Below are 24772 nucleotides of genomic sequence, written 5' to 3' on the forward strand. Positions count from 1 at the left end.
TTTGTAAAAAAACGTTCTCACTGTGGGACGCGTGAATCGTAATTGCAGTGCAGCTCGCGAAAGAGTGAAACGATGTTTTGTTGCGCCATATTACAAGTTGTGCACAAAGTTTTGTGGAATGTGATCATTTCAGCATGCATCGCGTAATAATTAGAGTACGCTTTACGGGTAGTTTCGCGGAACGTAATTTTTGTTTCACGAGCGCTCTTACAATAATGCGTCTTGCTCACAAAAGCGTGCTATCAGAGAGTATAACCTGCAGTATCGTTCAACGATCCCATTTGGAAGCTACCTGCGCGATTTTATTCTTGTAACGATGATGCATTACAAGCGAAACTGTGCTACTCTTAGTTAAGCCGGTTAGCTACGCCTGCGACGTAAAGGACACTGGCGCGAGTATTGTTTACTTACGTGCCAATATATGTATAATGTGCAGCTGGATGCCTCGTGTCCAAATAAATTTGGGGACATCAAACACTGCAATGAAAGCACGAAATTCTGACCAGCTGTTGAGGAGCACCGTGCCATTTATTACCTTTTGAAGACGAAATCTCAAAGGCGTGGATGCCATCAAATCACTAAAGCTTAATACTCCGTTGAAAGTGGCAAAGCATGTTGATTGCTTGGGCTTGAAAGCACTACCTTGCACGAGACTTTCGTCAAAGGAGACGCTCAAAGGTATGAAGTGCACCCCCACACAAAGCTTGCGCCTGCCTTCAACCCAGCTGCGTGTCACGCAAATTAGGTTCGCAAAATGAAATAGGTGGGCATCACACTGCAGAATACACGCAATTAGTGTACTTACTCGCGCATTTTCACTTGGCTCCTAGTTTTTTTGCTTGAATCACAGTTATCCACACGCGGCGAAGCTGAAAACACCACACCGGCACTATTTCCATGGCGCGTCGTAATCGTCGCAGACAACGCTAATATCCTCTTATCGCGCTGCTTGTTTTGGCATCCAAAGACAACGCAGTAGTGCCCAGACGAGCTCTTACACGCTGAAGCGGCGTGAACGGGTACTTTTTCGCACTTTAAAGTCTCAGAACTGCAGCTTGCCGTTTACTTGGTGCAGCCCGCGCGCGCCTCGGCAGCCCGGTCAGCCCGGCGTCTGGGTGCGAGAGTATCCGCTCGGCTCGCCAGCAGCCTGGGTGCGAGACAGGCGTGCTCTGGTGTATAGTATGCAGGGGAAAATTTTGGGTGAAAATAAGTCTTCAGCAATCGCCTTCTTGAAGCCATCCCAACTGTCCTTCAAGGAACATTTCTTGACCTCACGTATTGTTGATCCAGTGTTTCGATTCCAACTTTTAGGATCAAATTAATAGCATGTTTGCCAAAGTTGATGATTGTTAAGTTCCATCCTTTTGTGTGCGAAGCGCATACGGTGATAGTATGTACTTACAGCTTTGAAACTATTTTTAGGCGCTGTTTTAAGAAGTGTGTCCTGTGGCCTTTTTACAGATGGCGGGAGGCGATGGAAGAGGCGACAAAACTCACCTGAGCCAACAGTAATCACTGCAAAAAAACGACCAGATCATAACAGCAGCAGCCTCACGAAAGAAGGTGTCCGTTCCAGCCGAGAGTCGACGAGACTGTTTCGAACATTGTAAAACCACGTTTGGGAGTTTTTCTTCCAGTTGTAACTCGGCATCAAGCAAACCAGTCGAGAGAGCCTCGTTACCTTTGGGTGAAAAAAGAAAAAAAGAGGAAACGCCGAGGCTGCAGGGAACGCCTTATCCACTTACGTCGCCTCGGCCTCGCAAGTTGCAATCTCATCCTGCAAAAAAAAGAATCGCCAGCAAGTTGTCGTGCCTTACGAATTGTAACCGCCTTCCCGTCCACGTGAAAAACGAGGCGTAGCCACAGTTGGTGAGGTGTCTGGAGACACAACTGGCTGCTAGCAGGAAAATCAAACGGTCCTTCTTTCGTATGTGTATTTTTGTGTGTGTATGTATGTGTGTGAAAACTCGAAACATACCGACTGACATCGGCATGCAGGGGCATCTTAACATCCGCTCTTCTTTCTTTTTTTTTTTACGTATCTGCCTCTTTTCAATACATTTTTCATTTTTTCCCCCTTCATAGGTTCCTCGCGTGAGATGTTGGGTCTCGCATCAGCATATCGTGCCATTCCCCCGGGCCGCGCTTCTTAATTTATTGCTGCCATCGCGGCGTGAAAATCGCCAAAAAAAAAAACGTTTGCATTGCCTCGTTAGCTTGTGCAGCCCTCCTAACTTCGTTTGTTCCTTGTACAAACTTGCGTACACTTACTTCCTGAACGTGTCTTGCAGTGTTCACCGATAGTTCGTGCAATTGCGAGGAGCCTTACTTATCGTGTATTTTTACGTAGATTGTTGATCATTTGTGAAGACGGAGTTTCAGTTTTAGCGAAGCGGTCGTGATCGATTTTAACGATGCGTATCATGTTTTTAGTACCGATCTTCGGCGATCTTGTCAAATGGTCCACCCCACTTGCAGGTTGATTGCGCGCCGAGATGTCTAGCCAGAAGAAACAGTTTAAGGAAGCATCCATGCTTCGCTTCCAGCCTGTTGTGATGAAGCCTTGCTTCGGATACCACGTTGTCAAATGAATACGTCAATTCCTCGGGTTTGTTCACCTGTTTTACCTCCGCATTGAGGCCGATTGCACGCAAAGCAGCAAAACTGCATGCGAAGCTAATTGCTTTGCATGAAGTTTTATCTGCGTAATGATGCGAGAATCGCGCTCTACTTCACGGTGTTTTTGAGCCGCCTCACAGACAGTTTGAAAGGTGGAGGCGTTTTATAGATTGTTGCTTACGAACAGCTCCGCACCACTCCATGCCTTTTTGCATCGGACGAGCTAGAGACTACACAGACAGAGTTGTGATTACCACCGTGCCTTTTTTTTTATATATAACTTAACAGGATGCTACGCGAATCCAAGTTGTTAGTTGGGGCTGTATGCAATGTCGAAACGAGGAAGGCAGTTGTTAAATTTTTTTTCAACCAGTTTGAATGTTCAATCTTTTGATAGTATATAATATATATGATATATATATATTTGCTTTGTAAATAAAACAGTTGCCAATGGACTTGCTCTGTTATCACTTTATTATAAAGCGTGAAACTTGAACGTTACTCCCTGATCCTGCAGTTGATGCGTATTGGTTTCCAAAGATGCGCTTCGAAATACCAAAATAGAATCTAAGGATGTGATATAGTGTTATTCAGTCTTTTATAAATGTTATGTTTCTACCAAGCCGCACTAATTTCCACAGTTCACGGGTGGCCATGGGTAAATATGGTTTTCAACATTATTCAGAATCGTGAGCTTTTATTCTGCGACGATTCCGTTAATAATCTGCCATTTTAATTAAGTAACCAATTTGAACAGCATGAATGTTGAAAAAAAAATCTTTTTTTTTTTTTTTTGAGATTCGCGCCCGCTCACATCTCAAGGTCGAAAGCAGTTAAGTGAATTTCGCAAAACGGCGGTACACGGGAGTTCCGAGCAATCGGCAAAGCTGATTTCAGAAATGTCATGCCTGTAATAACACAGATACATACGGGACCTGAAGCGCCATTCCACAAGCTTACGAGTGTGACCTCTGATCCAGCTCACGACTTAAAGACCAAAACTCGGGGAAGCCACTCGATATCGGCGACGAAACCCTACCCGCCATTTGCTGTGCGTTTAGCATCTGGCTGGCAGTCGATATGCGTTGGTTTCGGATAGCGGTACGTTGCGCATTTGCTTCGTTCTGAGGCTCTTCTAAACGCCTGCCAGCGGTGAGAGGATAACGCGAGATCCCGCCAAAACTCGTGCGCACCACGTAAAGAAACGCGAGCGAAATAGTTAAAGAGAAACCGCAGCGCGTACGCGAACAAAGAAATGACGTGAGGTGTTTGTTTACATGCGCCAGCTGATCGGGAAGCTACGGGCAACACTGGGCGAGGCGATGGGCGGGGCTTCGCTCCTCCTCCCACAGCCTCCTCGCATAACCTCGTCGTCGTTTTGTCGTTTTAACGCAGCGTTTCTACTAGAAATCGACGCAGCCGTCGACGGGTTGGCAGCTCCTCGAAAAATTCCGTTGCGGGGAGCAGATAAATCGGGCACGTCACATGCGTCAGAGTGTTCCGCCAAGCCCTTCTTCGTGTTTAGCCATCTCTCCCCCAATCCCAAAGAAAAAGGACGGGGCACGTGACGCCTACGTCACGTGTGGTGTTGCAGCAGAGCAGTCCAGACCAGCAGTTCGCCATTGTGAGCCGAAGCATTGAGCAGCTCTCTGAGGTAACCGCGCGAAGTCCGCAGGAGCGGTTTTTCTTACGCAGCTTCCTGGCCGTGAGGTAAGACAAGACGATGTCTTCTCCAAGCGCTGGGAAGAGGCGTATGGATACCGACGTCATTAAACTGTATCCTTTTCATCGCTATCTGAACCTCCGTGAAACGACGAACGGGAGAAAATATAGCCCCCACCAGCGCACTTCACACACCCTGAAGCGTTGCTTCGCTTTGCTTGGTCGCTTTGCTGATCACGGTGTTTGGGTAGGGGCACGGAAGAGGCCCAAATGTGCGTGTATTTGGGATCCTAGTGCGCGACTTGTTTAGGGAATCGACGCTGCGCGCAGGAACAGCGATGCCTGGGATGGTGACTGCACCTTCGCTACATGCCCTTAGGTAAGTCTTGCGACCCACCGTATTGCTGCTTCGCTAGGCATGTTCTCTCCTCAGCTGGCTCTAATCAGGTTTGAGGGCCCGCTGGCGTGATCGGTCCCTTTGTTTGTTGCTACCCGAAATTCCCTCACAACTTTTCGCTGTAGCACGCATGAAATGATGCGTGTGTTGAACGCGGTTTTGAAGAGATCCAACTACCAAAAAAAAAATTAGCCCGTGACCTCCAGGTGATTTGAGCAACCCTTTCGACGTTTTTCACGCAGGGCCTTGTTTCTAGGCGCTCGTTCGGCCCTTGTTCGTACGGGTGTTTTGCGGTTGTGTGTGCGTGTTTTGTTCGCGGACTTCCTCAGAGGGGGGCAAGGCTACTCGACGACTGGTTTTTTTACGACTGTCTAAAACGGCAACATCTGGACGCGTCGACTCTCTCATTTAGTCGACGTTTCGCGTTACGTCGTGACGAACAGAGGAGGGAAGATGTGACGAGGCATTCGTGCAGCTTTGAAAGCAAACAGCAAACAAACAACAAGGCTTCGATCTTTTGCTGCCCCTACCGATCAGCTGCTGCGCGACTAAGCGCACACCGTTGCAAGCGCGTTTCTGACCTCCTTTTCTTAAACGATGCTCTTCTTCACTACTTGTAGGTTGCTTAGCCTTCCGCGTTGCTTGCGACTCCCCGCTCTTTCATTTCTTTGCTGTTCCAGAGGCCGGGTTACCGAGGCACTTTTTTTTACCTTGGTCATGACATCCGGACGGACGCGTACTTCATTGAAGCAGCTGTTCTTTTTAGCTCTCACGCGTACTTTAATTGCGTCACGTTCTGATGCCTGTCCGTTCCATAGTGCAGCGCATTTGCGGATACATTTCCGTATATTCGCACACACTAAAGCTCGCTTTAACCACTATCTCGCAGGTTATCGGTAATGTGCTGTTAATTACCACCTGCCCTGAGGCGAACCCAGTTATGTGATCCTGCGCGCAACGTTGGTTACTCGTTGGCTTAGGTTTTGCTTCTCCCGGTTATCGGTAATGTGCTGTTAATTAACCATCAGTCCTGAGACGAACCCAGTACCTGATCCTGTGCGCAACGTTGGTACACTGTTACGTTGGCTACGCGTTGGCATAGTAGGTTTCGCTTTTCGTACTCGGATTTAATTGTCTTTTTTTGCTCCATAATCCAGTGTCCTGTGGTTTAAATCTCGTGACAAAAAAAAAAAAAAAAGGAAACTCAGTCTTTTCCTAGCCAATTCGGCTTGTTTCGTAAGACCAGCTTTTAAGTAAATCAGAAAGATTTCCGACCCGAATGCAACGAATTTCCTGGCGTTTTCTTGGAATCTCGCTATGTGGACATCGCGACGAAAGAAACTGCGCTCGATAGCCAACTTTACTTTTTTTTTTTGCTCACGTGCTCAAAAGCGATTGAGTCATGTTCGTTTCGAGCTATCTTTTGTTTGTTCCTAACGTCCTTGTCCGTAGGGAAATGACAAAAAAAAAATAATAATAATCGTGCGGCGGCTGCTAGCTGCCCGGACGAGAGCGTAGGCGTACAGCGGGTCTTGTAAATCCCTTCGGCGATAAGACACGTAAAACAGAAAAAAAAAACCCGTAGAAGTGTCGCTCACAGCTGGCTGTGCACCAAGATTGCGAGCGCCTTCGTGTTTTGCGTCGTGGCGCCTCTTCCGCAATGAGCATGGCCACCTACCTATACGGTTTCGTAGGCACGTGTTCTGGCTCCTCTCCTTGTCCAGCTAGTTTAGCCTGGCTCCGGGCTGCCAAACTACCATTATTATTTATAATTTACAAAATTCCTCGGTCTTATAACTTGTAGATGCAGTACAGCACTGCAAAGTTGAAAACTACCACATGCAGGGATGTTGGTCTGTGCTTGTTACAAATTCTTTCTTTTAAACTTTGCAGCATTGTATTTTAACTGAAATTACGCTATTCGAACTAGCTTCAACGCAAGCCTCTGAGGGGCGACTTATAGAGGACTTTAAAACACGTACACACTCATGGAACATATGCACAGGATAAGAGTTTAAGAAGGGTTTATTGCAGAATAAATAGCCACTGTATTCGTTTTGCAATTCTGATTGTGCAGCAATGAAGTCTCTTTGAAATGAGTGATGTGATTATAGGTAAAAATTTGTCTAGGCAATACTGCACGCAGTCATGGGTGGTTAGCGTCTGTAGAGTGGTAGTTGGTTTACAATAACCATGGTATACACGGTCTCTTACATAGCGGTACTTATGATGGTGCTTGGTGGTTAGTATGAAGCATATAAGCGCAACAGAACCACTAATGCCAACGATATCATCTGGGAGCTCGTTCCAATTAAGATCCAGCATGTGAAACCTTCCATGCCAAGCTCCTAGCCTATTTCCAAAGTATCATATATGTACGTTGGCAGCTTCTATTTCTAAAGCACTGGCATTCCATAAGAGCTGAACATTTAACACATCAGTCTGCATCATCTTGTGTGCCCAGTAGGTGTCCTTTACTTTCCACTGCTTTAATCTGTGTGCAGTCCTGCAGATATTGTAATCCTGTATCTGTGAACTCTTATATATGCGTGTCGGGTAAATAACCACATTTGCAGGCGCATGCTGCACCATAGAACATGACTTCTATTGCAAATACCACTGAATAATTTTATCTTTACCTTTTAATCTTCAAAATTCTGTATGCCACTTAATGTAAGAAAGCCTTTCAGCTACGTTAACTCTTTTGCCATAATTTTTTTCTTCTGCTTAGCAAGTGGCCTGTTCCCACCTCACCAACATACCAGAGACCACTTTCTGTAGTTGTGAATTGCACTATTGTTCTGAATGTGTGTAAACGCTTCATAGATTAGATTTTCTGCACCGTGTGCAAGTCTGTGCAAGGTTTGTGAAAGCAGCGTTGCTTTCACATGATGCACTGAGAAAAGGATGCCAGTGCTGAACAGCTGTTTATTGCACTGTCAAAACTCTTGAAAGGCAGCCTAATCTAGTGCAGGATGTTCGCGTTTTTTATGCCAAGTGCCTGAGACAGATTCAGGCAAAAGCGTTGCTTTTCTCCAGCTCTCTGCCACCCCCCCCCCATACAGGACATCAACGGAAAACTTCACTTTCATGAAACCATGCTACGCGGAAGGTGTAATCTACCCATCAGTTAACACTTGTCTGTAGCATATTGGAAATGCATACTCAGCAAGAGAACACTTCGCGATTGACTAACGTTGGAGCTGTTTCCGGTACATCGGAACGTTCATGGTCCGGCTTTGCGGGGCGTGCTCTCTTTGCTTTCTTAGTGTAGAACCTAAAGCACAGGATAGACAAAAACCTCTATCCTGTGCTTTGAGTTTCGTACTTAAAGTGCAGTACCAGCTATTCCACCTAACCATTCTTTGTTTCCACATCTGTGGGCACTCCACTGTGCTGGATCTTTGTTTTTCAGTTTGACTGTTTGGCTGCTTGGCATTTTCACCGCTGCACGCTTTCACATTCAAAGTAAATGCCGGGTCGGAGGCACATGGTGTTTCACCGCACCTGTAGCTTGGCGATCGCATTGGATGAAATGAACTGTCTGGTCTCACTGATGAATAGTGAAGTAGAATTGACGGCGCCGTGACTCATACACGTTTGAACCTTTAGAAAGGTTACATTTGCCCTTATGCAAATTTTCAGGTAGCAATAACAATGTTATTGCTACATGATATGCAAGAGCTACCATATTGAAATGCTTGCTCTTCAATGAGTGTGCTGACACCTTAGTGACTGTGCACAGTCCTTAAAATGCGAGCGAAGAAGGCCCCCAACGAAACAGCTAAACACATGTCATATGATTGCAAGTGTTCATGCAGCTGCACCAACGAGCTGTCAAGTTCAGATTATTAACAGTCGTGAAAGTGTGAAGCTATTTATACATGTCTAGTACGTGAAGCTCTTTAGTTTTCATATCGAGAGTACGATTGAACTTTATGTCACAGAACACCTTCATTTTATCAAATATTTGTTACTCGCTTATATTGGTAACAGATATACTTCGTTTTATATATGCTCATTGTATCGAACTGTTACTTTACTTAGCTTAATAAATGAAGGCTGCTTTTCAAGGTGTGCTTTTATAGTTGTGAATGTTTCTAGAAACTCTCTGAAAAATGATTGCACTGTTTGAGGCATTTTTTTTTTTTTTTTTTTTTGTCGCATAACAGCAATCATCTGACTTCTTGGTGCTCCCTTCCTCGAAAACATTGCACTTGCTATTTTCCTTTCAAGAATGCTTTGTCATGCCGTTTGCAACTGGGAAGTATCAGGTGCATGGTGCTAAAGGGAGAAAAGCCATGCGGAATAAATGATTACTGCTGTATGTCAATAAGTACACCTCAAACAGTATATTTTCATGTACACCCTTTTGGGGTGTACACAAAAATATTCTTTGGGGGTGTATTTTTGTGGACATCCCAAAGGGTGTACACTAACATACACCTGAAAGAGTGTACATTAACACACACCCTAAAAGGGTGTGCACACACAAAAAAAACTGTGCAACCGTTTTTAGAGCGCATTAGCAGCTTGTGTGTTTTCTCTTTTGGTGCTTTCAATGGCTAGCAATATAAGTGCAGTACAGGCACAGTTCCTTGACCTAAAAGCCAGCATTGAAAGCAAGCACGAAGTCACCATTCTCGGAGGCCTGAATGAATTTTGCGTCAAGTTCTATGGCCCAAAAGCAAGTGAGTTGAATGCACATACTGAGACTTCTTTCATTTGTAGTGTTCAGAGTTCTCCTGCGAGCGATGCAAAGCTGCCAGCAATCGCAGTTTCGTGTTCTGTTCATTGGTGTACTTGTAACGAGGCTGTTGGTTGTATGTAATGTGCTTATTTTTCACATTTAAAATCTACATGAAACAGTTCGAACGTGCAACATAATGCGCTTCCTTAACACATATTCCACTTCTGTTAATTCAACAATAACTGGATCTGCCCATGTTCCGATTAACAGCCAAACCTTGAAAAGTCGCAGAAAGCACCGGAACATTGCTGTAGTCACATCAATTGACTTGATGTTAGATGGCTGAAAAGCCCATTCTCAGCATCTCACCTGCTCCGGTCAAGTTTCATGAAGTTAGACTTTATTATCTTAGTGTTGTGACTACCTTTTGTGTACATTGCTGCTCATTCAATTAAATTGAAAAGTATGGAATAAAATGACCAGAGAGGGAGGGCTCATGACACAATGCCTTTCTGCTAACAGCCAAGAGCTATTCACTGGGCCAAATCTCTCAATCAGCTCACAATTGCAAATGATTTTTATTAAAACTCTTTAACAATTGTGCAGCAGTGTGGCGAATCAAGTTGGTGCTACTGTGACATTAGGCTGATCACTCTAACCACCACTCCATGCATGCATTCGACTGTCATTTACTGTTGTAATCTAGTTAATGTCATGTACACCCCTGGCTGACTGTGGATCGATACTGCATTTACAATGCATGGTTGGAGGGTCAGAGATTACTGTGAAAAAATATACACAGGTTCAACTCTCATCGCTGGAATCTCATGGGAAACCGAGCTTTGGAGACTCAGTTAGTGAAGTGCTACACATCTAAACACAATGCGTATAAGTAGCATTTCATCCCATGCATCGCATAATGTCATGGAATGTTGTATGTTTATCCGCCACAGAGGTCAAAACTTTTCTATAAATTTTTAAAATGTTTTGCGTGCCACACCACTCACAAGCTATGCCGATGTGCAAATGATAAACGAGACGCGCAGATAGTGTAGGATGCCTATGCAGAGATGTCACGAAGGCGTTGAGTGATGCATATGAAGTGGTAATAAAGGCGACGAAACACGTATCTGGGTTCATTAAAGGATTCCGTGCATCTTTTTGGCACAGGTAGCACAATCCCATTTCAGAGGAATTGGCCTAAATTAAGCACACATTTGATGGTACATACCGAATGGATAAACCGAAGAATTCATTGAATGCAATGTGCGATTTCATTAAGAGGTTGGTGTGCTTTAGTTATATTGAGGATCTAGTGCATATACGTTAGGCTGTGCTCTCGCATATTAAAAAATATAAGCTCTATGCATGGCCCTCGCTATGAATGCAGTGTGCCAACACAAATAGAGAAAACAGGAATATTGAGTGCTTGAGCCAGGACCTTTGCATAACTGCGGTTCATGGTAATCGAGTTAAGGGAATTGGAGCCGCTGCATCTGCCATGTTTCTCAGGGGCACTAGCATCGAGTGACATTCTTGTCTCTCTTTCAAGCACTTTTGGTCAAGCACTTACTTCCATTTTTTTTTTTAATATTCAGAAAGTCTTCTAAAAAATAAATATGGTACAAAGTCGATGGCTCTAGTTGAGGTTAAAAGTTTATTGGATGCATGTGATATTCGAGCCTAAGTTTACTTATGATAAGGGTCTATTAATTGTCTGGATAATTAATGAAAATTAATTGAGTTGATTGAAAGAGCAGACGGTTTTGTGAGCAGATGGGATCGTTGCGACACCTGGCGTAGCAGATATCAACCATGCACTTCTTTCTGCGTGGCATCCGAGATATGCTTTGGCAGCATGACGAGACACAAGTGTAACCCAAGGAATATACCCAGGCACACGAATGCCGACATGCAAGTGCCACTACCAAACACCTAAGTCAAGAATCAGGGCTGGCTCCAACTTTGATTTTTCAAAAAATTCAGATGGTTTGTGAATTTGCTTACTTCGAAGAGCGTATGCTGATCCCCTTTATACCATTTGTGCCCCGTCTTTGCAGCACCTTACGAGGGAGGCGTCTGGAAAGTCCGAGTCGACTTGCCCGAGAAGTACCCTTTTAAGTCTCCATCAATAGGTGAGCTTGGCATTATTCTTCTTGCTATGTGATGTTCTTTACCTTGATCATCCAGTGCCATTGCTTACAGCAGAAGGGATACTCAGCGTGTCCTTGTAGCATTCCCATTACAGCAGGATGCGATGGCAATACTTTTCTTATGTGAAACTCCGTTTACCTTGTAGATTTTTGCAGAACTTACTGGAATAGGAATGAAAGAAAAAAATGGTGTGGCAGATATGACGGTCCGGTCATTGTGCTGGGTTTTCCTGAACAGAGCTTGCAACACTTCACCATATTCTTAAGTATTGTTACGTCTAGCCTCTCACTTAATTTTAAGAGAGAAAAATCTGTTGCCATTATTCAACCATCGTGGGAACCACTACAGGTTGAGCATGAATTTTTCATTTGGTGTTCCTTCGTTGGCTGTGCATGTTATTTTTGCTTTACTTTGTGGTTAGGTTCTGTTCTTTCCCCACTATGTTTCTTTACACCACTCGGTGTTTTTTTAAAGGGGCCCGCAACACTTTTTGAGCGTGGTCAGAAACATGTGCCGATTGGTAGTCGAGGCTTCTGCGAACATGTGAGCCAAACATTATATTGCAGCGCGCGGCATGGAATTTACAATTACATTTAAAAGCCAGCTAGAAATAGCACGCTCTTCTCTAGGCAAATGTCATATACCCAAAAGGACATAGAAATGGCCATTGGCTTATTTGAGCATCGTGAGCTCCATAGTTACAACGGCCGTCGCGATGTGCACGCGCCGCGCTTTACTATTCCAGCACGCTCGGGATCACTCTTGAAAGTGAGTCACACGTTCAAAGCAAAACAAAAGAGAAGTGCTCAAGGTCATGACGTGCACTGACATACGGACATAGCTTCTTTCCCCCTTGTCTAGCTTTCAGTGCACTTGCTGGGATGAAAGGAGAGAGAAGGTGCTTAGAGTGTGCAACAAATCCCTGTAACTCCACTCGTACTTGACGGATTCTAAAAATTGTTGCGGCAGTCAATTCGTGAAGCAATAAACTCTGATAGTGAGTTCAATTGTTGGTTACTTGGAAAAGTGTTGCAGGGCCCCTTTAAGTGAACTTAACAGAGGTTGGATGCTCCGTAAAAGGACTCCGGTGCGCGAAGTTGATTCCCATTACTCGGTTGGCACTCCCAGTAAATTTCTTTGCATTTCGTGCCAGCCACCTCTGGTAGGCTGTAGATGGGGAATAGGTTTCCTTAGAACGTGGTCACGACAGCGTCACTGCAGCCGTATCAAATTGGTGACCGCAGGAGTGCACATTGTCATTTGAATAAATGCTTGCAGTGTGAGAGCACAAAGTCAGTGTACGAAGACAAAGAAATTGTTTACCATGACGATTGCTTGAATGCATTACATCAATAGAATTTAATACTGGGTTTGCGTGGCCAGCATTCACCAAAGATGCATGGCAACACATTAAATAATTATTATTACATCTAAAGCTGCCAGTTTACACAACTTCTTTAGCCCTGAACATGCTTGCAGTTGTGAAAAATTGAGCTGTGTTGGCTAATGTTTTGACAGATCGACATCCATATGATTTGTTGATCTGCTGTAGACACTCTTACTGCTCCTTGAGGGATCTTGTTGGCTTTACTGATGTTATTCTGCAAAAAAAAACAAAAAAACTTGGGAGTACAAGGCACACGTCTTGTGGTTTCTTTAATGGGTAAGGCAGCTATTTGGGCAAGTTGGTAAATCTTCATCTTAACACAGCGCACACACGTGTATGTGTGTGGTGAATAAAAATTTCAGTTGATAGTCAGCGCTCGTGTCGTCGGTTCCTTATTCTTCTGTGTTCTTGTGTGTGTTCTTTAATGGGCCAGTGATGGGGACTCTTATTTGTTGTTTCAATGCTGTCTTCTTCTCTCGCCAGGGTTCATGAACAAGATTTACCACCCAAACATCGATGAAGTGTGAGTGTCTTCACTTTTGAGTTTCTCAAAATGATGTCTGTTCGCAGTCGATGAAATTGTGCAGGCTATAGTTTGCTCATGGGAGAGACTTATCATCTTGTGCCGCTGGTACTAAGTGCATCTGGTTGTGGCATGCCTTCTTGGCATGCCTTCCTTCCTGGCATGCCTTCCTTCAACACTTGAAAGGTTGTGCTTGTGCAGAAGTTAGTGCACCTTTTAGGATGATCTACATGCATGTTTGTTCTTAACTTTACAGCTGCTTATGTTAAGGTTAAGTGTTTGGCAGAACCTCGTGTGTGTTGGAAAAGCTAAATTGGCGAAACTTAGGTAGATAATAAAAATATTTCATGGGATTTCATTCTGTTTTGGTTGCACATGTGACACTCTTTATGTAATGCTTTCTCTATCCTGAGTGGTTATTGGCGCATTGCGCGTCCCTCTTCTTCGTTTCCATCATTTTCTGAGCCTTCGCATCTCTGCACATGAGTAGGCTGACATGTGGCTGCGAAACAGTGGTGGCCGTTTAAGGCCCATAATTATTGTATACAGTCTGAAAGGTAGACTGCGAAGGATTGCGGGATGTCCTTATGAATCGGTTCTGCGAGATAGGTGGCAATGCCACAAGGCCATCCAAATTGTGGGACACGTCTCAATCAGGGGATGTCCTTATGAATCGGTTCTGCGAGATAGGTGGCAATGCCACAAGGCCATCCAAATTGTGGGACACGTCTCAATCAGGCATTGGAAAAAAAAACAGTTGTTGACCGTACGATAGATGTAAGATTGTGATCAGTGTTGCTTACATCTTTTATTTTTCCTGCCTCTAGGTCTGGCACTGTGTGCTTGGACGTCATCAACCAAGCATGGACGGCGCTTTATGGTGAGTGATCATCAAGAATGGACATTTTTAACTCCCACTAATACCGCACAACAAGCTGTGTTGAGTTTGGAAATACCATAATTTCTCAAATTCGAGCAGACGTCCTCAAGTTTAGAGGTGTAAAGACAAAAAAAAAGAGAAAGAGTTTTCATTGTAATGTAACTAATCACGTATACTTGAGTCACAGTTTCACTGCAAGGTCGAAGAAAGGCTAGCAGCTCATTCCTTTGCGAATGTGGCTGCTGCAGCGAGCAAAGGACCTTCATGCAGTCTGTGGCTTCACTGAAAACTTTGCGATGAAAGCACAACGCCTGCGAAGCTAGGAGCCATCTGTTGAACCCTCCTCAAGAGATAAGTGCGCGAGCACAGGCTGTCCGTTGGTATGCTGGAGGATGTATGCCTTCTTGACTGAGGCACTTAACGCATTGCGCTGTGGAGCGAGGGGTTGCAGGTTCGGATCCCCCGGTCACGCGCTTCAGGAAAGTTTTCAGGCCAGTTTATTTTTTTGTGGGCTTAATCTACTTATACATATCTATACATATATGGAACGACACGCTGACGGCAAAGACCCGCCGAGAGTGTCCATATAATTGCTACACTCAAACCTCATTATAACGAAGTTGCATCTCACACGAAAATAAATTTGTTATATCCGAAAATTCGTTATAAACGTATATTCCTAACACAGTATCTCTTGCAAGCCTATTCTTCAATTACTTCGTTATAACCGATATTTCGTTATATCCGTGTTCATTATATTGAGGTTTTAGTGCATCGCAATAAAAAGAATTACAAAAAAATTGGGGCAGTTGCGCACTAGTGGTGCGAAGACTGAACAAACAGCGGAGCTGGTAGCCTTCCTTGCTATACTATACTACACAAGAGTATGCTATGCTTTACTCTCTCCCCTCCTCCTTTCCCTCACCCTCACTTCCCTTTCCCACCCATTTGCTATAATACACTATACATGACTATGCTATGCTTTTTCTTTCTGTCTCTTTCTATCTGTTTCTTTCGCTCTATTTCTACTTCTTTCTCTCATTTTCTCTTTTCTCTCGCCCATAGCATCACAATCATATGGTTCCCATAAATACTTGTTCTGCTAGTATGCCTGGATAGCCGAGTGGTTACAATGTTCCCCTTTGGATCATGGGTACGCGGGTTCGAATTCTGCCTCACCGAGAAATTCTTTTTGCCAAGAATTTCTCTTTCTTTCTTTCTTTTCTTCTGTACTCGTTTTCTTGCCCATCAGAGTTATTGCATCCCACACCGGACAAATCAGCGCACATGTTCTGGGAGTGAAGCAGGTAAAGAAGAGGACGAGAGCTGGTGCCGGTTTATGATGACGATAATTTCTGTTCGCGACTAACAGGGCTTCTCCGAGCTTAAACAACTGCGCTCTTAAAATAGGTTTGCGCCTGGTGTGAAAGTCCAGGCCCTCTAAAGTATGTTGCGGCTGCCTCGCACAAACACTGCCCAAAGGAATAATCTCAGCACTCGTGATCAATGTTTTCATACCTAGCCTAACTCAACTACTACTTCGAACCGTCTTTGTCGTGCGCAGATCTGTCCAACATCTTCGAGTCGTTCCTGCCGCAGCTGTTGACCTACCCCAACCCCATTGACCCTCTGAATGGTGATGCAGCAGCGATGTACCTGCACAAACCAGAGGAGTACAAGAAAAAAGTTCAAGGTAAATAGTGTGCTTCTTATAGCTCTAAAAAAAAAGTGGACCGGTCAGACGTTCCTTTACCTTGTCACTTTTCCCACGCAATGACTTGTGACGAGTCTTGTCGTGTGAAATTGGTAGTATAGTGGCAAATCAATCAATATTAGGAAATTTTAGAAGTCGTTTTTTAGAAGAAATTTCAATAAAAATGACTGTTTGTCAGAGACTAGGTGTGCTGGAACATTTACGAGTGTGACGCTCAAGAACAGTAATGCAAAAGTGGAGTAAGGTACGTGTAGTTCAGACGTTAGGTTTAGCTGTTTGGTGCGAGTTATGAAACCTTGTCATATCAAATGATGTTACTAGTCATTGTAATGTGGCAGGGTTGCAAACTTGTTGTCCCAAAGTTTTCAATACTCAATGCTAACTGGAGATAACTGTAGTTGTTTTTAAATTGAGCACGCAGGTGACATTGTCTTAAATGCATTACCTTTTCGGTACACAGCCTCAGGCCATAATTGATTTTGGCTTACCTCTGAAAATATTCTAGTAAGCGATGCAAAACTTTAACAGTGCCAATACTATCTATATTCTATTCTCATGAACTGAAGTGGTATTACATTAGGTACGAATAGGATGAAACATTCTTCGGAAGTAAACCAAGGGGCTGTGGAATGTTACTATGTTCGCAAGTTTGTTTAGAAAATTTTCATGTTCAAACAGCGTAAGAGAAATGTCTGTAATGTGAACAATCATCGTATTACAAGATAAAGCTAGATCTCTAGTTCTGACAAGATACTGTTTTACAGAAGCATCGGCCAGCGGCCGTCATGGGTGTTATTGACGGCGTCAACCCCTGTGTATGCTTTTTGCGCATGAAAGTGGTTATACTGATGTTTCACAACCAGAACAGTGTTTCTCATGTAGTCTAGTATTTATGTCAGAAACTGTTCCCCTGAATGTATCGGCAGTCTTTGGTTTTCAGTCTTCATGAGTGTCAAGGCTCATTAACACCTGCGGCTAGCACCGGTCCGTGACCGTTTGCGACTGGCGATCAAAACACGACTCGACACAACCAGTGTTCACACCTGCGTGCTACCTATATACTCATTGTCACACAGAATTCACGTCCGCTCGCTTTGCCATTGCCCGTAAAATAAGCTGGCGTCCTGTTCCTGCGCATCTAATTGGTTCAGAGGTTTGCGACTGAAGTTGCACAACTGAAAAATCGAGCAGCGAGTGACTGAGCCAAAGCGGTCGCTTTGTGACTTACGTGGTTGCGCAACCGGTGTTAGTTGCAGGTGTGAATGCACCTTTACTTTTCAAGGTGCTGAGTTTAGTTCAGGTGACAGGTTGCCAAGTGCAGCGATGGTCCCTCACCACTTTGCAGCCATGTCGGGCTGACGCGATTGTCCCATTTGCTCGCGCAGAGTACGTCAAGAGGTTTGCCACGGAGGAGGCGCTGCGGGAGCAGGACAACGAGTCGTCAAGCAGCGAGAGCTCCATGAGTGATTTCTCGGACGACGAGACCAAAGACATGGAGCTGTAATACTTCGTGCACCAGTCTGCCCGACAAAATTCACGGACACACACACACCACTCACACATAACAGAGAAAAGCGCGGAGGCCGGGGAAAAATGAACGAGACAAGACGCGAGAGCGGCCATCGCCTTTTTTCCCTTCTTCACCTGCCTCTGCCATCGGAGCGCCATCTTCTCACTTTCCCGAGCGCCACCCCCCGTTTCCTGGCCACCACACATCCTCCGCAGCCGAATTTTCACTTCCGCAACCACCATTGTCTTCTTGCACCCAGCTGCCACGGCGCGGCGGAAACGTCGTGCGTTTCGCCGGCTTCGACCCCGTGGCACTGTGAAATCTTCTGCCTGGTTTCGACATCACCAGCCTCCTGCCAGTGGAACGTGCAAAGACAGCAACCACGTGGTGGGACTTTCCCTGCTCCCCATGCAAGAAAAACGTTGCGTCTTGTTGTCGTGTTCCCCGCGTGCGTGTCGTCGTGGTGTTCCCCTGCGTCCCTCACTCTCTACTTGCTTCTTCGGGTGGTGAGAAAAGCGCCAGCCAAGCCGGGAATGTACGTGCGTGTGTGTGTGTGTGGCGTGCCTCATGTGGATGCGCTTGTGTCCCACTCTCGCCGCCCCCCTCTGCATGCCTATAGCCGTGGCAAGAGAATGTCCCGCTTCTCGACCGCTCACTTTTAGCTCTTTTTTTTCTCTCTGGGTTCGCGTTTCTCGCGGGGGCCACGGATTCGGTTGGTCATTACCAGGGGTTCCGGGGGACATCTTCGTTTTGATGTGCGCTGATTATGTGACGTGGTAGAAGCGGATGCAACAATAAGAGTGGTGCGTTTCTCATCAGCATCACTCTCTGGCATCGCGGCATTCCTTGGCTGCGTCGACAGGATACCTGTCGCACTCAACATAGCGCGATGCGGAAGATGGAAGTAGCTCCTCCCCCCCGAAACAACCGGTTTGATAATGTGGCTTTCGCTGTTGTGCATGCAGTCTAATATTTTATCGAGGACTATTCTGCTAGAGAAGCATTACAGCAAGTCTTGAAGGAAAAAGCTTTCTTTCTTTTTTCGCAGGAGGCTTTATTTTTCACCTGATCTTCGGGAGTATGGCAACTTTTTGAGCACTTTCGCTTGAATGTTGCTTCTTTCGTCGACGCTTCGTCCTTTATTTTCTTTTCCTTCAAACCATCCATTGACTGGTTTGCCTTTGAGGATCAAGGCAGTTCTACTAGCCGAGCCTCTTTGACGTTGAGTTCCGTAAGATTGTGCTTCTCTTCGTCAGTTTTTCATTCGTTGCTGCACAGTTAATGTTGCCATCATGCGAGGTTCTTCTCCGTTGTCTAAATACTTTTAGTTGCGTGGGCTGGGGCCCCAGTTTTTATTCGTTTGCACGGTGTGTAAATTATTTTTTTTTAATCGTCGATGAGTGCATATTGTTGGCTGTTGGGTCACGCAGGGTTTAGCATGGGCCAACTTCATTGTCAGCACTTGAGTCCAGCACAGTAAATGTGTATTCGTTGGTAGTTGTATAATCAAAATGAATCGAGGAACGACAGGCTCTCTCTCCAAGGCTGTTGTGTAGCTATGGTGTCAGTTCGTTGCCTCCAATACATTTTAGTGCGTCTATAGATTGTGCGATCATTGTGGCGGATGATTTTGAATGCGTAATTTGTGCCTTTATGTAGCAATTGTTTGACCTAGCATCACATTGGTATCTGCTTAGCCGAGAATGCAGCGCTTCACTCGGTTTGCCTGAAACTGGCGTTCCGGATGGCTTTTGTTTCGAACGGTTAGCCCTTTAGCTGGCGACTAGAACCGTGGTCTTGCCGCGCAACTCGCGAATGTCAGATAAACCACGGTGCGTCGTTGAACGCGCCCTGCTGTCCGCGATTTCTAGTGTGCATTTCTAGCGCCTCGCTCTCCGTTTGTCTGAGGAAAGGGGGTTGGGGGGGGGGGGGGATTGTTTTTGGAAAAAAAAAACACGATTCATTCAAGCTCCTCCATAGTCACGATCGTCCTGTCCGAACGGTCACGTGTGCGTGTATTCTTGAAACGCCCGACCAAACGAAATTGCGCTTTTCACCATTTGTGAATGTCTCTCATCCCACTACTCCACAACGCACGCCCGAGTGATTAATGGGCAGATAGAAAAATGGCGCATCTGCGAATGAGAGAAAGTGCTTTTTTGAGCATTTTTGTTTTTTTAACTTATTTCGAAACACATCACACAACTCATGCAATGGCTCTTCAATAAGAAACACAGCAGACAGCATGCACTGTAGTTATTGTTTCATTACCACGACGTGTGGCACTGGGTTCATTGCGAAAACCGGGCACTTTGGGGAACTATGGGAAGAATGATTGAAGATTTTTTTTTTCTTTGTGCTCGGTAGCGTCAAACAAACCAAACTGTGATAACTTCACTAAGAGTGGCCACTTGCAGGGAAGAGATTGCAGAGCGTGCCCCAGTTTTTTGTTTCAATTTCCTTTAACTGTCGCAAGCTGTTGGGAGTTGTGCCGTATTGTTGTCGTTTCTTGCGTATCTTACTACTGCAAAAGTTGGACATCAATATTAACGGAATCGTCGCGTATCGGCACTATATTGTTTTTGTGCTCGACTGGTGTGGCGTGTCTCACAAGCAGTGCAATCTCGTAAACAGCCAGTGGAATTGTGTGCGTGGTGGCTGTGTTACCAAAATTTCCTTCCTGATATCGCCGGCACCAGACTATCTATAAAGTAGGTGTTTGCACCTTAAAGCATTCTGTTCTACATACATTTTCTCCTAATAAGCTGCAGAAAACGACAGACAAGCAGACTCTCTTCCATCTCCAGGAACCGGCGTTGAAATACCTATTGTAGCTTTAAACTTGATGCTTCCTGTAGCACACATTGATGTTGATGATATCATAATGTTTGCTTGCGTAATCTACATGCAGGACACGTAATTGCGACATATTCATGGTGCACGGCATCAACACATTTACGTTACACCTAATGATGATTGTTTTCGTCTCTGCTGAAATTATATGCCTAATTGTCGACCTTAATTGATCGTATTCACTTATATAAATTTTATAATACAACTTGCACAATATGAAACATACATACCGACACTCAGCTATGCATCATTGAAAATGTGTTCCACTTGTCTTGATATTGCAGTGGGAATCTGTGGGCATAGTTTCCTACAATATTTACCAGAGGGAAATGTGGCGCTGTAATCATTTAGGCACCGTGGGAATGATGGGAAGTACATGGATTTGCCTAGCGTTCATGCCTGCAGCTTCGAGCTCACTTGTGGCTTTGTTTGTTGTTGTGGTTTGGCTTTTATTTCAGATAAAAGAATGGCTCATTGTGAACCTCGTGCACAGATTTGGATTGGTCAACCTAAAAGGGTCAAAGCAGTGAAGTGGAACTGCCGAACTTACGCTGCATTGCGGCAAAGCAGCTACAGGCCACATGGAGCCGAAAGAATGAAGCTTAGGCAAATCCATGTACTACCCTTCATTCCCATGCTGGCTGAAGCGTCGTGCGTTCCAGCTCCCATAGACACTAGCGCCAGATTTCCATCTAGTGTACTATTATGAAACATTATGCCTGTGGGTATTGCTGCTTTAGTAAATGACTGATCACATTGCACAAAGTGGTACCTCGTTAACACAGTCGCGCGCACATTTCCGCCGGCATGACGGCGAGTGGAAGATGTCTCGAAGGCGACGGTTGTAAACAAGTTTCTCTGACGCACAGTTTTGCGGGGGAGGTGTGCCTTCAAAAGGCGGCAATTTTTTTTTTTTTCGTCTTCATCCGGCATGTTGCAAGCGCGTGCGCGCATGGGATTGGAGCGCCGCAGTGTTGAGTAGCAAGGTCACCTCCGCCGCAGTTGTTTATTTCTCCTCACCAGTGCCGTCTCGTTTACTGAGGCTTCCTTCGGCAGTTTGCAGCAGTCAGCGTGTGAAAAAAAAAGTAGTTGGATTTTCGACCGGTCCTGCAGCAGTTGTACGACACCATTCGCGGACCGGTTTTTTTTTTTTTGGCGACGGTTTGCTTTTATTTTTCTTTGTCTGGCAGGGGCCGTGCTTCTTGAGTAGTATTGCCAGTGTGAACGTACGCATCTTAAACCATTGCTTGTCTCAATCACTATATAGTCCTTTTTTTGTGTGTGTGTGTGCGAGTGCGAAGACACCATAGTTCTATATGAATTTATAAATAAAGCTATATCCATCTTTTTTGCAATGTCTTGTGTGTGCTTCTCGGGTACACTTACCTTCCTGCAAATTTTGTCCAGTTATCGTTTGAGCAATGTACAGTACTCAGATTCAAACGCGACATCAATGTTTTTGGTATAACGACTGGAATGTGCAATTGCTCGAGATAACCACATTATGTCGCGATGAATCTGGTCTCTAAAGATAACGTTGGCTGTGATCTACGCGTACGAGTCAAAATTACGCCGATATAACCCGAACTGAAGATTGTGGAAACTAAAGTATGTGCCTTACGTAGCCCTAAATTGTCCAGTTTCAATCCGCGAGTGCTGTACCTCCTGTATTACTGCTCACATTTTCTGATGGAAGCTGCAGTTCTTGCTGGGCAGTTGTGCATCTTGCAGCTGTTGGTGCAGTTGGTTCCCCATTTTGAACTAGTTGAATGTATTCTCTTCACCATTGTTGCTTTTTAAAATTATAGTCGAGACAAAATTTGTTGGGGACGAGGGGCAGTAATTGAACAACAATACGTTTGATTTGGGAAACATGTGCCCGCCCCTGTAGGTGACGACTACGAGAAGCCTCTATACAGCTTCTATTGCTGTCTTTTTCATTGTAATCGGCTCGCAAGTCTCAACAGCAGCAGTTGAGTTGTTGGATTCATGGGCAAAGCATACCTACATTGTCCTGGTATGCCAAAATGGCGAATGTTTTCTTACGTATGTGTATACGTACATATGACATACACACATACATTGTATATGCTTATGTTTTCATATACAGGATGTTCAAAATTAAGCTTTGTGGTTTTCTTAAAATTCAGCACTGGGAGGTACATGAAAACCACCTTTGTAGATAAGTTTTTTATCCAGGAGGACACAAAGTGAGACAATAATTATCGCTGTCAGCCACCCAATCAACTAACATTGAATAATGAGCTTTTTAATTAATGCAACAAGCAGGCATGTTGGAGGCAGTCTCGTTTCCACACAGTTCCAATTGGAAGAGTTCTAGCATGTCTGTGCCCAGAGATATCGCGGTGCAAAGTTTAATTGTGGTTTGCATGATTACGCATGCAAGACAGCACTGGCACAAAGCTCCTCCCCGATGTGCCGTGGCAGTTGCGTGCGACATTTAATCTGACAATGGGTCGAAGGCATGGGCAAAGATTATATTGGTTACCCTTTTGCTACTGGTTGTTGATAGCAAGCAATGACTGCTCATCGCATCAGGGAGGAACATTGTGCTGATTCTCACAGTCTTGCATGCAAACCGCAATTAAACTTTGCAGTGGGATATTTCAGGGCACAGACATGCTAGAATTCTTCCAAGTGGAAATTACACCGATATAACCCACACCGAAAACGGTGGAAACTAAAGTATGTGCCTTACGAGGCCCTAAATTGTCCCGTTTCAGTCCGTGAGTACTGTACCTCCTGTATTACTGCTCACATTTTCTGATGGAAGCTGCAGTTCTTGCTGAGCAGTTGTGCATCTTGTGGCAACACATCGTTGGTTCCTCATTTTGAACTAGTTGAATGTATTCTCTCCACCATTGTTGCTTTTTAAAATTATAGGCATGGGCAAAGATTATAATGGTTACCCTTTTGCTACTGGCTGTTGATAGCAAGCAATGATTGCTCATCGCATCAGGGAGGAACATTGTGCCGATTCTCACAGTCTTGCATGCAAACCGTAATTAAACTTTGCAGTGGGATATTTCGGGGCACAGACATGCTAGAAGAATTCTTCCAAGTGGAACTGTGTAGAAATGAGACTGCCTCCAACTTTTCAATACAAACATGCCCACTTGCTGCACTCATTAAAAAATTAATTATTCAATCTTAGTTAATTGGGCATCTGACAGAAATAATTATTGTCTCACTTTGTGTCCCCCTGGATACATCACATATCTGCAAAGGTGGTTTTCACATTCTTCCCAGTGCTGAATTTTAACAAAACCATAAAGCTTAACTTTGAACATATGTATGTTGCACAATAGAAGAAAAAAATTGCTGATCCAACAGTCATGTTGGAATTGTAAACAAGTATTGCAAACAATTTCATGAGGACTAGAGCAATGTATGATGCTTTGGAGAAAAGAATGACAAGGCGTGTAACACTGTTTCTGAAAAATAGGCCATGAATAGACTGGCACCTAATGGCCCGTTGAATGATGCGTGCCATTCCATTAAGAGATCTTGTGCTTTGGATGTGCCCATGAACTGATGTGTATTATTTTTGGCACTACTTTGATGGTCAAAATTCGAGCTATGTAGTATGGTTTCCGATGTCCTACTACGCAAGATCGAGAGGGAGTAACGCAAAACCTGGGATAGCCAACAAGGAAAACTTCACTTTAAAAAGAATGTGGGCAGTTTGCCCTAAGTCGTGCGCAATACGTTGGCACCGTGAAGCACGTGCCTGTTGTCGCTCATACTCCCCATCAAGCTTCAAGATGTGTGGCTTCCTCCTTGGGAGTACGCACTTTCTTAGGACGTCCCACGGCTCTCTGAACACGATTGGGCGCGGCCAGGCTATGCAATATGGAGCGGAGGTTGCGCGCAATGTCTCAGTCTGCGAGTGTGGCCTAGCTACTGCACATGCGCGGCTTGGCCAGGTGGTGCGGTATCTGGTCGCTAGACGACTCGATGCTTGCTTCCTCTTTCTTCCTTTTTTTCTCTCTCTACTCTTTTCTCTCTTTCATTAATGTTATCTGTCTCCTTTTCTTTCTCTCTTTCTGTGTTAAGCCTTACTCTTTCCCCTCCTTCTCACCATCACATCTCTCCTCACACTCGCTTCCCTTTCCCACCCCCTTGCTACACTACACTATACAAGGTTATGCTATGCTCTGCTAGCGTGCCTGGATAGCAGAGTGGTTAGGACGCTTGCCTTCGGATCGAGGGTACGAGGGTTCGAATCCTGCCTTGTGAAGAATTTTTCTTTATTTTTCTTTCAGTCTCTCTGTTTGTTTCTCTTCCTTTCTTTCTTTCTCTCTCTCGGTGCTCGTGAGTAGTGGGATTCGCCCAAATTCTGTGGCACATACCCGTTTATGA

The 24772-nt window shown here is 44.8% G+C and overlaps 2 protein-coding genes across 5 annotated transcripts in view; both read left to right on the forward strand.

The window, feature by feature from the left end:
* LOC119407250 (FYVE, RhoGEF and PH domain-containing protein 5) overlaps nucleotides 1–3072 on the forward strand; it is a 50977-nt gene extending 47905 nt beyond the window's left edge. For all 4 annotated transcript variants that reach the window (XM_037674128.2, XM_049419925.1, XM_037674126.2 and 1 more), the window contains one exon: nucleotides 1462–3072. In XM_037674128.2, coding sequence (XP_037530056.1) covers nucleotides 1462–1501 — 40 coding nt within the window. In that variant the 3' untranslated portion in view covers nucleotides 1502–3072. The remainder of the gene's footprint in view (nucleotides 1–1461) is intronic.
* A 1115-nt stretch (nucleotides 3073–4187) lies between these two features.
* On the forward strand, nucleotides 4188–21739 carry LOC119407255 (ubiquitin-conjugating enzyme E2 H). The gene is made up of 7 exons (XM_037674137.2): nucleotides 4188–4395; nucleotides 9293–9369; nucleotides 11429–11503; nucleotides 13393–13432; nucleotides 14260–14312; nucleotides 15877–16005; nucleotides 17412–21739. Exons 1-7 carry the CDS (start codon nucleotides 4343–4345, stop codon nucleotides 17528–17530), a joined length of 546 nt encoding a protein of 181 aa, XP_037530065.1. The 5' UTR covers nucleotides 4188–4342; the 3' UTR covers nucleotides 17531–21739.
* The last annotated feature ends 3033 nt before the right edge of the window (nucleotides 21740–24772 follow it).

The sequence above is a fragment of the Rhipicephalus sanguineus genome, chromosome 10 (assembly GCF_013339695.2).
Source record: "Rhipicephalus sanguineus isolate Rsan-2018 chromosome 10, BIME_Rsan_1.4, whole genome shotgun sequence".
NCBI classification, from domain to species: Eukaryota; Metazoa; Arthropoda; class Arachnida; order Ixodida; family Ixodidae; genus Rhipicephalus; species Rhipicephalus sanguineus.